The 16,157-nt window shown below is 34.9% G+C and overlaps 3 protein-coding genes and 1 long non-coding RNA gene across 4 annotated transcripts; 3 read left to right on the top strand and 1 right to left on the bottom strand.

Moving 5' to 3' along the window:
- The first annotated feature begins 676 nt into the window (after positions 1-676).
- LOC105776535 (beta-galactosidase 8) lies at positions 677-6,147 on the top strand. The gene is made up of 19 exons (XM_012599243.2): positions 677-853; positions 927-1,022; positions 1,330-1,442; positions 1,524-1,590; positions 1,701-1,793; positions 1,875-2,018; positions 2,166-2,254; positions 2,334-2,439; positions 2,556-2,643; positions 2,774-2,892; positions 3,068-3,232; positions 3,374-3,558; positions 3,755-3,849; positions 4,039-4,148; positions 4,328-4,435; positions 4,697-4,807; positions 4,917-5,128; positions 5,202-5,529; positions 6,037-6,147. The coding sequence occupies exons 1-19, from the start codon at positions 677-679 to the stop codon at positions 6,145-6,147; spliced, it is 2,517 nt and encodes an 838-aa protein (XP_012454697.1).
- A 61-nt stretch (positions 6,148-6,208) lies between these two features.
- Positions 6,209-8,518, bottom strand: LOC105776536 (uncharacterized). Its single transcript, XM_012599244.2, has 6 exons — positions 8,179-8,518; positions 7,828-8,007; positions 7,314-7,395; positions 7,123-7,230; positions 6,886-7,044; positions 6,209-6,645 (listed from the first exon to the last, which is right to left on the bottom strand). Exons 1-6 carry the CDS (start codon positions 8,428-8,430, stop codon positions 6,449-6,451), a joined length of 978 nt encoding a protein of 325 aa, XP_012454698.1. The 5' UTR covers positions 8,431-8,518; the 3' UTR covers positions 6,209-6,448.
- A 43-nt stretch (positions 8,519-8,561) lies between these two features.
- On the top strand, positions 8,562-9,801 carry LOC105776541 (uncharacterized). The gene is made up of 2 exons (XR_001128010.2): positions 8,562-8,910; positions 9,055-9,801. It is a non-coding gene; the product is annotated as an uncharacterized LOC105776541 (long non-coding RNA).
- A 3,215-nt stretch (positions 9,802-13,016) lies between these two features.
- Positions 13,017-15,901, top strand: LOC105776537 (endonuclease 1). Its single transcript, XM_012599245.2, has 8 exons — positions 13,017-13,161; positions 13,246-13,426; positions 13,514-13,621; positions 13,708-13,847; positions 14,258-14,353; positions 14,437-14,501; positions 15,094-15,167; positions 15,576-15,901. The coding sequence occupies exons 1-8, from the start codon at positions 13,048-13,050 to the stop codon at positions 15,704-15,706; spliced, it is 909 nt and encodes a 302-aa protein (XP_012454699.1). The 5' UTR covers positions 13,017-13,047; the 3' UTR covers positions 15,707-15,901.
- The last annotated feature ends 256 nt before the right edge of the window (positions 15,902-16,157 follow it).

Here is a 16,157-nt window from a genome sequence, read left to right as displayed (position 1 = left end):
ACATGTTATAACGTGCTGGCTCTCCTCGTCACAAGGGCCGATGTCGCATTTGCCTGGAGTTTACATCGTATTGTCCCGATGAACCCTACCTTCTCATCACGAATCCGGGCCTGTTTTGACCCTTTTTCAGCTGTTCGTTGATTGTATTCTTGAGTCTCGAACCTTACCATAAATACGTAATTCAAAATTGTTTTCTTTAGCACTTACAAGGTCTTTAGTCAGCAGAATTTACAAAGTACACTCCAAGAATGTAGGATGGTGAATATGAAGATGACAAAAAATCTTTGACAACTTATGATATTCAAAGAGAAAAATTTCGATTTTGTGTCTCGTGACAAACACGACAACAGTGTGATACAAAAAAACGCACAAACAGGGCGGCATAAAAAAAATAGAAAGCAAGTCCCTCAAATACACCATTGCTGGACTTCAAAGTTTCAAGCATTGTAAGTCTCGTTTGGTACGTTACAAGCACTTCGTTTAGAACTCTCCTATTGTTTTTTCTTATGCAGACAAATGAAAAAATACAAACACTTCACATCTAGCAAACATTTGATCCCATCTCTTCTTAATTCTGTATTTTGTTTATATTTAGTAACCCATATTTTTCATCACCATTGTCTTGCAAAGTTCCCCATTTGTTTCCTTAATCAAAATTTTGCTGAAATACTGAATCATGGATATGAAAACACCATTGTCGTTGGCTTTAGTTTTCGTATCGGTTTTCGCGGTTTACTGTTTCGATCATGCACTGTCTACCACAGTCACATATGACCATAGGGCACTGGTTATTGATGGCAAGAGGAGGGTATTGCAGTCTGGTTCAATCCATTATCCTAGAAGCACCCCAGAGGTTGATTTTATACGTGCATTTGATGGCTGATGCTTGTTCTATTTGTTATGATAACATGGATTGAAGATTTCAGGTTTGGCCCGAACTTATTTGGAAATCAAAGGAAGGTGGATTGGACGTGATTGAGACTTACGTTTTCTGGAACTACCATGAACCAGTCAGAGGAGAGGTATATGCAGTAGCTTCAATGTTGTTACTTTTACTATGAGAATCTTATCTTTTTCGTAGTGAATGGAGTAGGTTTTAAAGATGGTTTATTAGGCTTTAGACTTTTACTACGAAGACCTTTCTTGTATTACAGTGTAGACTGTATTCGTATTTTGTAACACAACACAAATTCTACGTACGTATCATGTCCAAAATCGTCATGAATGTAGCCTTCTAACATGAGTTTCCTTTGAACCATTAACCATGCCCTAAAAACTACCCTTGCCATAAGCATGTTGGTAAATATAATGTTTGGTTTTTTTGGGCAGTACTACTTTGAAGGTAGGTTTGACCTGGTGAAGTTTGTGAGAACAGTGCAGGAAGCTGGCCTTATGGTTCACTTGAGGATTGGTCCATATGCTTGTGCTGAATGGAATTTTGGGTCTGTAAAATCATTTTCACTAGTTATTTTGGTGTTGTCTGTCAAATCTGTAGATTGATCATTTAAATTATCTCTTGGCAGTGGATTCCCTCTTTGGTTACATTTCATTCCTGGGATTCAATTCCGAACTACGAATGATTTGTTCAAGGTATCTTTTCTTCTGTGTGTGTGCATGTCTCATGTAGACCATTACAGGGACTTAAATTAAATGGTGATGCATACTAGGCCTTTTCCACCTGATAGTTGTTATCACTACAGAAAGAAATGCTGCGTTTTCTCGCCAAAATCGTAGGCCTAATGAAGGAAGAGAAGCTTTTTGCATCACAAGGAGGGCCTATCATTCTTGCTCAGGTGATTTGCTAATATATATAATCGAATAACTCGGTTGTGGACCATTCAGTTGAATTCATGTCTCATACAGTCATGTGCCAGGTTGAAAATGAATATGAGCTTGTTGAATGGGCATATGGGGTTGCAGGAGAATTGTATGTCAATTGGGCTGCAGAAGCTGCTATCAGTCTTAATACAACAGTGCCTTGGGTGATGTGTCGACAAGAAGATGCGCCTGATCCAATCGTAAGTTAAGGTTATGTATAGCACGGTACATTATCGGTGTATATCTGCTTCTTGTGGTTGATGAATTTCAACATTTATCATGCTGAGACATTTGTATGATAAGTTGACAATTTACATCAACCTTTTATAATGAGAATCTGTATGCAGATAAACACATGCAATGGGTTTTATTGTGATCAGTTCACTCCGAATTCTCCATCAAAACCAAAAATGTGGACCGAGAACTACAGTGGATGGTACTGTCCCTTGCTATGCCATTGAAACCAATGGTGATTATTGAATAAAAGTGATACATCTTAAAACTTGATAGTGTAGGTTTAAATCATTCGGATATCCAATTCCTCATCGACCGGTTGAGGACCTTGCTTTTGCCGTTGCACGTTTTTTCGAAATGGGTGGAACTTTTCACAACTACTATATGGTGAGTTGTATCTAGTTCTTTTCTTCTTGTTCTGCTTTCAACCTGGCAAACACGTGAGTGATATCTATCGGTCTGTTAATAGGATGAACATGTTTTCTGTTTGCTGAGCTCTGCAGTATTTTGGTGGAACCAATTTCGGGCGAACAGCCGGAGGTCCTCTTGTGGCAACAAGCTATGATTATGATGCCCCAATAGATGAATATGGTGAGATTTCTATATATGGTTCATGTAATATTGATATTTCCTCTTCATATTCACTCATTTCCATGATCATCAAATAAATCCTATTCCATTTCAAACTACATTAGCAATACCGTTTTCAATGTCCATGCAGGTTTTATCAGGCAGCCGAAATGGGGACACCTACGCGATTTGCACTTGGCGATAAAGCACTGTGAGGAGTATTTGATCAGATCTGATCCAACTCACCAGCAGCTTGGTCACAATCTAGAGGTAAAATTTTACATGCTTCAACATGTAAGATATAAGCTCATCGTAGTATCTTTCGGCCAAAGCAGCTTTTTTGGTGCAAATTCTTCTCTGCATGTACATCATCAAAACATTTTTTTCAGGTTTTCATGCCATTTACTTGCTCATATCCATACCTTCTTTGTTTTCAACTTTTCAGGCACATATCTACTATAAGTCCTCCAATAAATGTGCAGCATTCCTTGCAAATTATGACAGCGAACTTGATGCAAATGTTACATTTAATGGAAACTTGTACTTCCTTCCGGCTTGGTCCGTAAGCATCCTTCCAGACTGTAAGAATGTCATTTTTAACACTGCAAAGGTATTTCATGATCTTTTCCTTTGTTTTCTTGCAAATTGTTATTTATAACTATTTGTTTGATTCTAACACATATCTCCTTACGGTTTCCAATCGGTATTATGCCGTTAACCTTGTTCCTGGCACTGTTTATCTTGATTGAAGGTTGTGTCTCAGAGAATTTTGGCTCATACAACAACTGCTAATAAGTTAATATTGTCAGCAACATCATGGAGCTGGTATGTGGAAAAACCAGGTGTTTGGGGCAATAACTCATTTACGGAATCGCGTTTGTTGGAGCAGATTAATACGACAAAAGACACTAGCGATTACCTATGGTACACAACAAGGTAAATCACTGTTATTTGTTGTTGTAGCAGATTAATGTTCAATAGAGTAAGCATGGTTGATGCGATAACAATGCTACATTCTAAACCAGAAAATAAGCAGAAAGGAAAATAAGCACAAATCAATAATGACATAGTACATTCATTGATTATAGAATCTGTGACCTTTGTTTTTGATAACGCTTCATTGTATTGGCAGTATAAATATCATGCCTGGTCAATCGAAAGAGGTCTTCCTGCTTATCGAAAGTCTGGGACATGCGGCACTTATTTTTGTCAACAAAAAGCTTGTTGGTAATCATTGTACTGATAGCAGTTGAAAATACTGTGTCTAGTGTCTACTGCTTTTATTCATCATGTTTGATGTTCTCATGTTCAATCCCGACATCTCTACACGCACTCTTCAATGCCGACTTTGAAGCTGAAATTTTAAATTGTCACTATTCATATGATGTTCCTTTGATCTTTCTACATTTTTTACAGCTTTTGGATATGGTAATCATGATGATGCCAGCTTTTCAATCAATGAGAAAATTAGTCTTGTTGAAGGGAACAATACATTGGATATTATGAGCATGATGGTTGGTCTACAGGTATCGAAACTATGACTTGATCATTGTTCTAAATATTCAGTTCTAAACTCTCTTTCTGCTTTAATCTCTGCAACTTTCTGGAGCATTTCTAAATCTTAAGGCATCTGATTAAGATGTCTTGGGTATCATGGATGGAGGTTTACCAACTTTAACTCGTTTTCTGCTTCTATATGCTTCAGAATTTTGGTCCGTGGTTCGATGTTCAAGGGGCAGGAATCTTTTCAGTGGTTCTAATTGATCCATGGAATAACAAATATGATGTTTCCGCTGAAGAATGGACCTATCAGGTTAAAATCTGCAGACCATCATGATCAAATTGTATGTTACTGTGTTAAGAAGACCTTGTACTGAAACGGTGTCAATCTCTAGTAGTTCCAAAATGCCTATATATTTTTTCGTTTTATAACCGAACACTGCGTATTTGGTTCCATCTGTAAATATATTTTCTTCCCTATGAGTTCAAGTTTCGATAAGAATGTTATAGCAGCCAATGAGCAAAGGAGTTATGTTCGGTTCAGTGTTATAATGCTGTTAATCACAATTATCAGGTGGGACTTGAGGGAGAATACCTTGGACTAGATAAAGTAATTCATGCAAATAGTTCAGTGTGGATAAAGGGGAGTGTTCCACCTATCAACAAGACATTGATTTGGTACAAGGTCTGCTTCTTCCCCGCTTCAGTGTATAACTCTTTTTGTTCCATTTCACTGAAGCAGTTTTGGTTCTGTTATAAACCTTTTATTACCATCCCCTGATGTTCTGTTTAAGGTTTCTTTCCTTACACCTCAAGGCAACGGTCCTTTGGCCTTAAATCTCACTAGTATGGGGAAAGGTCAAGCATGGGTCAATGGACAGAGCATAGGCAGATACTGGCCAGCCTATCTATCACCATCCGAAGGTTGTACCGAGAACTGTGATTACCGAGGAGAATATGATTCCACAAAATGTCAAAAGAATTGTGGCCAACCTGCTCAAACATTGTAAGTTTTATGAATACATTCGATTCAGATCCTATATGTGAAGTTCTGGGTTTGATGTATCCATGCTGTCCAGATATCACGTCCCACGCTCTTGGGTACATCCTGGTCAGAACCTATTAGTACTTCATGAAGAGCTTGGTGGTGACCCTACAAAGATTTCAGTACTGACAAGAACCGGTCAAGAGATTTGTTCATTCGTATCGGAGGATGATCCTCAGCCAGCTGACTTTTGGATACTGAACATGGGATTCGGGTCTAGAAGTCCCGAAGCTCGACTGACCTGTGAACAAGGTTGGCACATTACTTCAATCAACTTTGCTAGTTTTGGATCTCCACAAGGAAATTGTGGTGCATTCAGTGTAGGGACTTGTCATGCTAACATTCTACCAATGGTTCAGAAGGTAAGAAAGAACCTTTCTTTGCTCTCATATATGTTACCTTTTGGTAAAAGTATCATAGAAGCTTCTATACTAGAAATCGGTTACAATTCCGCCCCCCCCTTTTTAAAAAAAAAAAAAAAAATAATCACTATACATTAGATTAAAGAGCAAATTGATCTTTTTCTTAAAAATTTCATCCATTTCTACGGTTAAAACTAGTCCTTTTATGTTAGCATGATGTACACATGGCACATCACGTATTAGTGTCTAGTTATCCAATCAACTATACTAAATTTTAACATAAAAAACCAATTTGCTCTTTAAACTAATGTACAGGGTCTAATTTGCTAGTTTTTTTAATAGAGAAAGCAAAATACAATCTGACTCTTAGTGCAGTAACCAAAATACAATCTGACTCTTAGTGCAGTAACCTCCATAGTACTTCTATGGTACCTTTCTGTATTTGTGCATAAGCGAATCTGTAAATAGTTGAGCAAGTTTCTTTTGCATCCTTGGTTGAATTTGTAGGCTTGCATTGGTGAAGAGCAGTGCTCGGTACCTGTTTCCACCGCAAACCTCGGTGACCCTTGCCCTGGTGTGCTGAAAACCCTTGCCATTGAAGCTATGTGTAGTGACTAAAATCCCATACCACCTTTTTTTTTTTTTCATATTTATAAGTTTTGAGCTGAACTAAATGCAATTGATAACACAGAAACTAGTTGATTATATCTTTTCTCAAATAAGTGCCACTTCAAAGTAATAAAAAAATTTCAGAACATATCAGTTTTTGACTTTTGCATGATTTTCATTTCGTAAAAGATTAAATTAGGCCACAAGGACATTAGGCAAAATAAACTACATAAACATGATTCATAAGTGTCTCATTTTATCATAAAATACAAACCATTTCCCCTCTAGAAGACAAGGCCCTTACCAGCAATCATGGAACAAGTAGTATCTTCCCGATATGTTCACTACTTTCCATGAGCCGATGAGCCTCCCCAGCCTCAGATAAGGGAAAAGATTTGTAAATGATAGGCTTCACCTTGCCTGCTGCAACTGCAGGCCAAACATTCTTCTCCACTTCACTGACAACCATTGCTTTGTTTTCGGTACTTCTTGGTCGCAAAGCAGCTCCTGAATACGAAAATATCAATTTACATAAATCTATAATAGTCTATGATCTAAAAAGGGCATGCTTCCAATATGCCCACTACAGTCGTAACAATTTTAGCAGCAGATGCAACATATGTAAACATTACATGAAACTACGAGCAGTACAAATCTCTATTTCAGAAAAATGAAAGCATTGGGAGAGGTGGGTGAATCAATGGAGATGCATGTTCTTTGTTTTTTTTTCTTTATGTTCTCTATTACCTTGCACCGTGAGGCGCTTTGGAAGTAAAGTATTGAGTTTAATTTCAGTGACCGCTCCACCCTGGAAGCCAATAATAAAAAGCCTTCCATCAAAATTTAAGCTGTCGAGGTTTCGTTGAAGGTAGGATGCTCCAATGCAATCCAGAATTACATCAACACCTGCCATGAGACATTCGAGAATTTAAATTGGCTGTGTAAATGCTGAGAAGATGTAACTATAAAAACTCGGGACCGTACCCTTCCCTCCAGTTTCTTCCTTAGCACGTGCAACAAAGTCCTCTCTCTTGTAATTGATGCACACATCAGCTCCAAGTTTCTTGCAGAAAGCCAATTTTTCTTCACTCCCTGGAGATCAACATGACCACATCTAAATATAAGAACAAAATGAAGACATGAAATTTACTACAGAATCAACATTGCAGGTGGACCTGCTGTAACCAATACTGTTGCTCCTTTGTTCTTAGCGATCTGAATTGCAAAAGTGCCAATTCCACTAGAACCGCCATGGACCTGAAATTCTAATAGCAGTCAGATTACATCTTGAGCGATGGATGGGATCATATATTATATAGCTACATGAACAAGTCAGGTCACGCATCGAAATGTTTGTTAAGGTGAAGCACTAAATTTCAGTTATGGTCTCTGTGGATAAATGCCAAGACAAAGAACTACTAATTAAACACTCAAGTACTTGAACATGGACCTCGCACCTAGAATATACTAGAATGAAACTCATGTAAGCTTCTAATCAAAAGATCAGCTGACGACTCGGTAGATATTAGAGGCGAAATTTGGCACATACTGCTCGATATACAAGATCCTAAGATAATCAAAGATGACCATTTTGATTATCTGAGATTACACTAGTGATTCAATGATGCAGTATCGAACTAGGCCGACATTGAATGATACATAGACAACATAGTGGATATAGAGTTTTACCAAGAAAGTCTCCCCAGCAGATAAGCGACTCATCATAAAAACAGTGGACCAAACAGTACAAGCAACTTCAGGTAAACCAGCAGCATCTTTGAGTGAAACACCAGGTGGAATTGGTAGTACATGTCCACCATGAACCGCCACTTTCTCAGCATATCCACCTCCATTAAGAAGAGCACAGACCTGCATATAATATAACAAGCAAAACCCATTGAAGTTCCATCCCCATAAAACATAGCACAATCCCAATTTCACCAAAAAAGAAAAAAAGCGGATCATGCATGTAAAAATCACACCTTTTTTCAGTAAACCCACATGAAATATACTTGCTAAAAGTGGGATTTTTTGGATTACCTGATCTCCAACTTTCCAGCGAGAAACATCCTTGCCAACAGCTTGGATTGTGCCAGAACATTCAAGACCAAGATAAGGACTTGCACCCTTTGGAGGAGGGTAGGAACCGTTCCTTTGGAAAGTATCGGCCCGGTTTAATGCGGTGGCTTCTACCTTGATGAGGATTTCATCGTCTTTGATCTCTGGGTCATTTACTTGTTGCAATTGCAGCACCTCTGGGCCACCTGCTGTAGTTATCACCACTGCTTTCATGTTTGTTTCTTTCAATTCGGTTCTGTAATTGTTTGATTGATGAAAAAAATGGGTTACAAGCAAAAATGTGAAATAAAAGAGAGCTTTATCCGAGTAAAAGGTCCATTGATATTTAGATAGAGGCAGAGGTGCTCATGGGCCGGGCCTCAGGTAAACTTTTTTGGCCCGGGACCGGGCCCGGCCCGGCCCGGATATTATTAATATATATATTTTAAATTTATTATTTCATTTATATTTTACGTTTCCCATTTCCCCGTCCCCTTCCAGACTTCCCTCCTCCCTTTTTTTCCCTAACCCCTTCCCTCCTCCCTTTTTTTCCCCAAATCGATTTTTAACTATTTGTTGCCATGTTTTCCACCAAGAATGCATTGATCATTGGCTTGAATCACATAAAACATGCCCAGTTTGTCGTTAAGAGTTAGATGTGACTAGTAAATCAATATTAAATCCCTCAAATCTCTAAAATCTCAAGTTTTACAGGTTAGAACATTTCCCCCTTTTTGTAATATTCTTTACTTTTTATTGATTCTTTTGTTTCTTTTTCCTCTTATGAGTGATATATTGATTGTTTTATTATGTTTGTTTTGATCTGATCTTATCGTTTTGGTGATTGTTGTTGAACAGGCGATTGGGGATTTTGATCTCAAAGAGTTCATCATGTTTAATCGACTGTTCAGGAAACCTAAGCAGGAAACAAATGCTCTAACCACGTTAGATAAATTAAACGAGGTGTAGTATTTGATTTTCTTTTGTTTTTTTCACTTTAATTGGGAAACCAGTTATTTATTTTTGTATTTCTCTTGCTTCGTTCGAGTTCAAAAATTTGAAAATTGGTGATTTCGGTGTGTTGAATTCAGTAGTCACGAGTCATGACTCGTTAATTGATGACTGGTTATTGCTTTAGGAATTTGCTTGAAGGAATTGAGTTGATGGCTAACGGGTTTATGGAATTTTATGATAACTCCTTGTTTCGAATTCTTATATTGTTTGATTACATTTCGGAAGTGTTGTTGATTTGTTGTCAGTCGCTAATGAGCAATAACATTGAAGTTGAATAAAAATTTCATACACAGAAAGGAAGAAAGATAATTAAATTACTTGGCTAAGATGCACGAAGAGAAATTTATCCGCCTAGTAGATCAGTCCTTCAGAAAATCAGACACTTGGTGGAGATGGGGTAGTTATTTACTTTGGTTGACAACTTGGACGTGAAATTTTTGCAATAAATGTAAAAGTTTTCTGAACCAAAACTGGTTAATATATATGGAATTCATTTGTTATACATAAAGAACAACTTATCTAGTATTGTTATTTAGTTGAAGAGAAGGGTTTCAAAGATAAAAGGAATGAATATCTCTTTTATCGTGTATACATATTCCTTGCTGATCTCGCTAAAAGTTGATGCTATGATGGACTGTGATCTTTTCTGTATTTAGATGTTTGGTTATATTGATTGTGTATTAGGGATAATTTCAAAATTTTAAGAATCTTAATTTTAGTGATTTTTATTTCGTCTGGTGCTGCAAAATGCAAATTGCAGTCTGTATTCGTTTCCACTGAATGACTTACATTGCTTCTTTTCTACTTTTTTTTTAAAATAAATTTTTGGTATTTATTAAAAAATGGGCCGGGGCGGGCTTGGGCTTATGAATGTTTTCCCGGGCCGGGTTTGGGCAAAATTTCAGGCCCATATTTCGGGCCAAGCCCGGGCCTAAAATTTGGGCCGAAATTTTTTCTTGGACCCGGCCTAAACCTGGTTCGGCCCGGCCCATAAGCACCTCTAGATAGAGGTGCCGGTTGCAGGTAAAACTATCACTTAAGCACAAATGTGTGCAAAATGAAATAATAAAAAAATACCATCTGTTGTCCCGTTAAAACTAGTGTAATTGATAGAATAATTTGATAGGCTTGTTATATGTATCATATTGTAACGTGTATGAATTAATTTTTGATATTAGAAATAGAGCCAAAAGTAGAAATGTTAATTAAGGATTAAAATTAAAATTAAATTTTATGATTTTACTATTTAAATAATCTATATTTTATCATTTTCAAAAGATTAAATCAATTTTTATTATTTTTAAGAGTGTAAAATTTAAGCTCAAATCTATCCAAAATGGGTTGAGTTGTCAGTTTCATAAACACTTCTATTATAAGTATATCAACCGTCAAAACTAACATAATTAATAATTTAAATATGTTTTCAATCATTCTGAAATAGTAAACGATGATCAGATAAGAAGATGAATATATCAAAATATCGAAAATAGCTAAAAGGGAGTGAGTTTCAACCAGCTTAATGAGAGAGAATAATAACGAAACACCATTCCTATCATATCACAGTCGGCTTGGGTACTTCATATCAAGGAAGATTTCAACATAATAATGGAAGGTTTAGGAAATTACTAGTGCTAAGGAATGTTTTGGTAATAGCAGCCAAAAAAGGCATCTCACGTTGTGCTCCCAATCACAAAGGTAGATTAATAGGGTGCATCTTAGGATAGGAAGAGCTGTTCAATTCATTGGTCTCATAAACCACTAATGGATGATATCAACACATTGAAGGACCTAATTCTAGTCATTGATCGGTCTAACCAGGAAGATGACACTCTAAGGTGGACGATAAAGAAAGCTATGGCTCTAATTCATCAGCACCATCCATAGTTTTCCTTAGTTTAGAGCTTCGTTCTTATTTCTTTTGGATTTTCCTTTTTCTTTTTATATATTTTGATCTTTGGTTAATGTATCCAAAAAAGTTGTTTTATCGACTTAACCATCAATTTAGACATTAAAAATCAGTTTAGATCTAACGTACACAATATTTAAAACATGTATATCAAATTTTAAATATGTATGTGTTGATTATATGGATAGTTTAGATATAGAGTTAAAATAACATTATTAAAAAATTTAAGAAAGTTAATTCCTTTTCTTTCAAAAGGAAATAAATTAGATCAAAATTATCTACGTAGTAGGTATTCACGTGTTTATAATTTAATCCAAGTGATTTAAATTTTTTATTTGTCATATTTGAGAATGCATTTTAACACTTAAATTTATTGATTAGCTAATAAGAAGACTTGACTCATAGGATACTAATATTTTGAAAATTCGATTAGAAGAGAGACAATTTTTTGTATTAAAGGCTGAGATAAAATTATAAAATTTTATATTAAAAACTTAAATTAAATTATTAGTTTTTAAGAAGGGCTAAAATTGTATTTTTTCATTTAACCAAGAGACTAAAAAGGCTTAAAAGATATAAACTTTTGGAAAGCAAAAAAAAAATGGTTAAAATATGTCATAGATTTTGTATTCTTCATAAATTTAAAATTTAATCCATGTACTTTTATTTCTAGGAATTGGTCCTCTACTTTTGATTTTAAAATTCATGTACAATTATTAACACTGCTAATTTTGACTTGACATTTAAAAAAATTACATGGACATTTTAAAAAAAGTACTCAATTGGTGGCAATATAACTAAAAATTGACATTGTAATGAATCAATTTAACAAAATTTTAACAACATTAACAGTTAGACTGAATTTTAAAAATTGAAAAGTATAGGGACTAAATTTTAGAAATAAAAGGATAATGATTAAATTTTAAATTTACTGAAGTGTATAGAGACTTATGACATATTTTAAGCTAAAATTTTCTATTTAACCAAAAAAAAAAACATTGGAATTGATTCATTAATTTTATGTACAGGCTAAAATTTTTTTTCTTGAGATTATATTTAATACACTGTCAATACATGAAATCATGAATCATCAATATACCACAGTTAAATCACGTTATTAATGTATAAAAAAAAGTTGAAAGAATTTTTAATAAATATTTAAAATTTTATTTAAAAATAATTAAAAGTAATTGTAATTCATTTAACGAAGGGACAAAGGCCCTTCTCCTAGCTCCACCCACCCCTACTCCACCACCGAGTTTGGGACCAATTTAGAATTTAAACTATAGTTCCAGGACATTAGTAGAAATTAACACTAATTGGAAGGCACCCCATTATGGAACAATCTTTGGCGTAGCAACTTTCATTATCCTGACCTGAAATTCACACGTAAACGAAATTCAACTCACCCATTACTCGATGCAATTGCTTACAAGTATCAACTGAAGGCCATACCGATGCATTCCTTTCCTTTTTGATATATATAGGGATAATTATTTGACAAATATTCGGTGAATTTTTTTGGTTTCACAAAGTTACGAGGCTAACAAGTGTTTTTAATTTATATTTAAAAAATTATATAGATTTGTAAAGTTAAAACACTGTACTGCCTGTATATATTGAAACCTTATATAAATATTACATACAAGAAACTTACGTACACTAATCATTCATCCCTTTTTTCAACTCTTCGAAGACAAGGAAATTAACAATTAATTAACTCTCATGTTTATCATTGATCTACTTTACATCACATATACCAGAATATGCTCCCATTTGCTTCCATGTGAGGTCAACCTTTTGGTAGGTAACGTGAAAAACAGTCGGAACCTAAACGTACACACAACGACCACATGTTTGTTGTGTTATTTATACACATTAAATGAACCCCATTGTTATTGAGTTGCAGGAAAGACAAGACATTGAGGAATATGGTCGTGTTGTGGAGGTTGTCTTCATTGTTGGTGGCTCTGGCAGTGGTCTTAGTGCCTAGAACCCATGGTTGGAGCAAAGAAGGTCATGTTTTAACATGTCGGATAGCTCAGGTACTGTTTGTTGAATTGCTCTTTTGGTACTTTTTTGTGCTTTGATTAGTATTTGATGGACCGTGTATGGAAATTTTGGTATAGGGTCTTTTAGAGCCTGAGGCAGCATCAGCTGTTGAAAATTTGTTGCCTGACTATGCTAATGGAGACCTTTCGTCCCTTTGCGTATGGCCGGACCAAATCCGGCATTGGTATAGGTATCGATGGACTAGTCCACTTCACTTCATCGATACTCCGGATGATGCTTGCTCGTATGAGTATTCGAGTAAGCCGAAAATCTCAGCAATGGTTATAAAATGATAATTTGAATTGTGTCTAAATGATGCAAATTTGGTCATTTTTGTTTTTTTAGGGGACTGTCATGATACTCATGGTGTGAAGGACATGTGTGTTGCTGGTGCAATCCAAAATTTCACTTCACAGCTTGAGCATTACAGGGAAGGAACATCGGATCGTCGATGTAAGAAAATCGTATTGACTCGTCCGCGATTCGTGTTATCGTTTCTTTTGAATTCGATATCGAATGACCTGTTTTGTTCCTTGCAGATAACATGACAGAAGCCTTGTTGTTCTTGTCGCACTTCATGGGAGATATCCATCAGCCGATGCATGTCGGTTTTACGACCGATGAAGGCGGAAATACCATTGCAGTACGCTGGTTTAGGCACAAATCTAATCTTCACCATGTGAGTGTCTCTGGTTAAACTAATCTTATAGCTAAAATAGTGGATTGCATTTTGCTCCTTTACTTAAAAAATGGGTAAATTAATCTCTATACATTAGATTAAATAGCAAACTGGTCCTTCTGTTAAAAATTCTATCCATTTTTACTATTAAAAACTGATCATTATACGTTAGAATAAGATATATGTATGTAACTGTCTGGTTATTCTGTCAACCATGCTAGTTTTTAAGAGGAAAAAAGGATAGAATTCTTAATAAAAAGAATCTGTTTGCTTTTTATATAACGTACAGTGACTAATTTGTCCTTTTTTTTAGCATAAGAAGCAAAATACAATTAACTTCTAATACAAAGACCTTCATGTTACTTTTACTCTAACAATATTTATGAAATATTGCAACTGTTTATATATAGGTGTGGGATAGGGAGATCATCCTTACAGCTCTAGCAGATAACTATGAAAAGAACCTGGACAGCCTTCAAGAGGACTTAGTAGGGAACTTTACTGAAGTAAGTTCAATTTAGTCCCTAATTACTATACTATTTCTAGCTTAGTATTGTATTTAGACATTATAATTGTTGTTTTCATATAGGGAATCTGGTTTGACGATGTAGCATCATGGAAAGAATGTGATGATCTTCTTCCATGCTTGAACAAGTAAGCTTCTACCCTCTTTCCAACCATTATAAAACGTAGGCTCAATTTGACTTTGGTCCTCTAATATATTCCAATTTGAGATTTAGTCTCTATACCTTAATTTAGTCTTTGTACTTTTATAATGCCAGGAGATGTGAAGTCAGGAATTTTGTATTGGGTGTTGAGATAAAATTATAAAATTTCAAGGGGCCAAAATAAATTTTTTTATTAAAACTTAAAAGAGCTTAAATTGAATTAATATTTTTAGGAGGAGTACCAAAATGCAAATTTTTCATTTAATTAAGAGAGCTAGATTTGCAATTTTTTCATTTGATCAAAGAGATAAAAGGATTTAAATTGAATTATTAATTTGTGGGATGAGCTAAAATTACAATTCATTTCATTTAACCAAAAGGGTCAGCTGCCTGCTCCTTGAATGTTAATAGTTAGCTGACATAATTAATAATATTATCTATTTTGGTTAAAAATCTGAAGTGAATTTAAAAAAAAAAAATACTCGATCCAAATTAAAATACATTGACTCGATCACAAACTCTAGCATAGTCGAGGAACCAAAAGCAAAAATTGACCTAAACCATTTTCTTGTGTGTAGGTATGCTACAGAGAGCATAAACATAGCTTGCAAATGGGGTTACAAAGGCGTAAAGTCTGGACAAACACTGGCAGGTACGTTATATTATTGCTTAAAGCATTGAAAAAAATAAGGTTAAAATTTTGTATTACTCCTTGTACAATGTATAAGTTATAGATATAGTCCCTATACTTTAATTTGATATTTCCAATCCCTACATATACTTTAAAATTTTTAAAATTTCAATCCTAACCAAAACGGTAGTTATATTCTGTTATTTCACAAAACGTTATACGGTAAATATATTATCACATGCGTAATGTCATGTTAACTTATTATCTCCACATATTACTTATAGAAAAGCGAGTTTCAAAGCTGAAATTTTAAAATTCGAAAAAATATAGGGGACTAAGAATTAACAATTTGGAGAACATGGACTAGGTTACAACTTTACATATAATACAAGACCAGAAGGTAACAGTGTCTTGTTTTTTTGGTTGTAGATGAATACTTCAATTCAAGGATGCCTATAGTAATGAAAAGAATTGCTCAAGGAGGGGTCAGATTAGCCATGATTTTGAACTCGGTTTTTGGTGATTCTCAACAAGGTTTTGCAGCTGCAAAAATTGAATAAGCAGAGGGCTTTGTAGCTTTGTCTGATCTCAACTATCATTGATTACTTTTTTACTTAAGTCAGAATGACATTATTTATGTATGTATGTTCAGCATTGATCACCATTCATTTGTACATTGTAACTTTGAACATTCATGAAGGCATTTGTTAACAACATCAACAATAGCATCAACTAAATTTACTATTTTGGCTCTATTATCTCATCTTATATTTTTTATAATCTCATCAATAAGTCGTATTAATTAATAATAATTAATGGTTTTCAATTAATTAAAGAGATCAAACCATCTGAATTAAAGTATAAAATTAAATTTAAATGATCTACGTTATAATCACTCAACTATGTATTTATATGTATACTTGTGAGTGTAGTGTATTTATAATAGTAGAGCTTTAAAAAACTGATTCATTTGAAAAAAATAGTTGGAATGCTTTATACAAGTGTTATAAA

The sequence above is a fragment of the Gossypium raimondii genome, chromosome 10 (assembly GCF_025698545.1).
Source record: "Gossypium raimondii isolate GPD5lz chromosome 10, ASM2569854v1, whole genome shotgun sequence".
Classification (NCBI taxonomy): Eukaryota; Viridiplantae; Streptophyta; class Magnoliopsida; order Malvales; family Malvaceae; genus Gossypium; species Gossypium raimondii.
The sequence above is the reverse complement of the archived record's forward strand: the minus strand, read 5'-3'. Positions and strand labels throughout refer to the sequence as shown.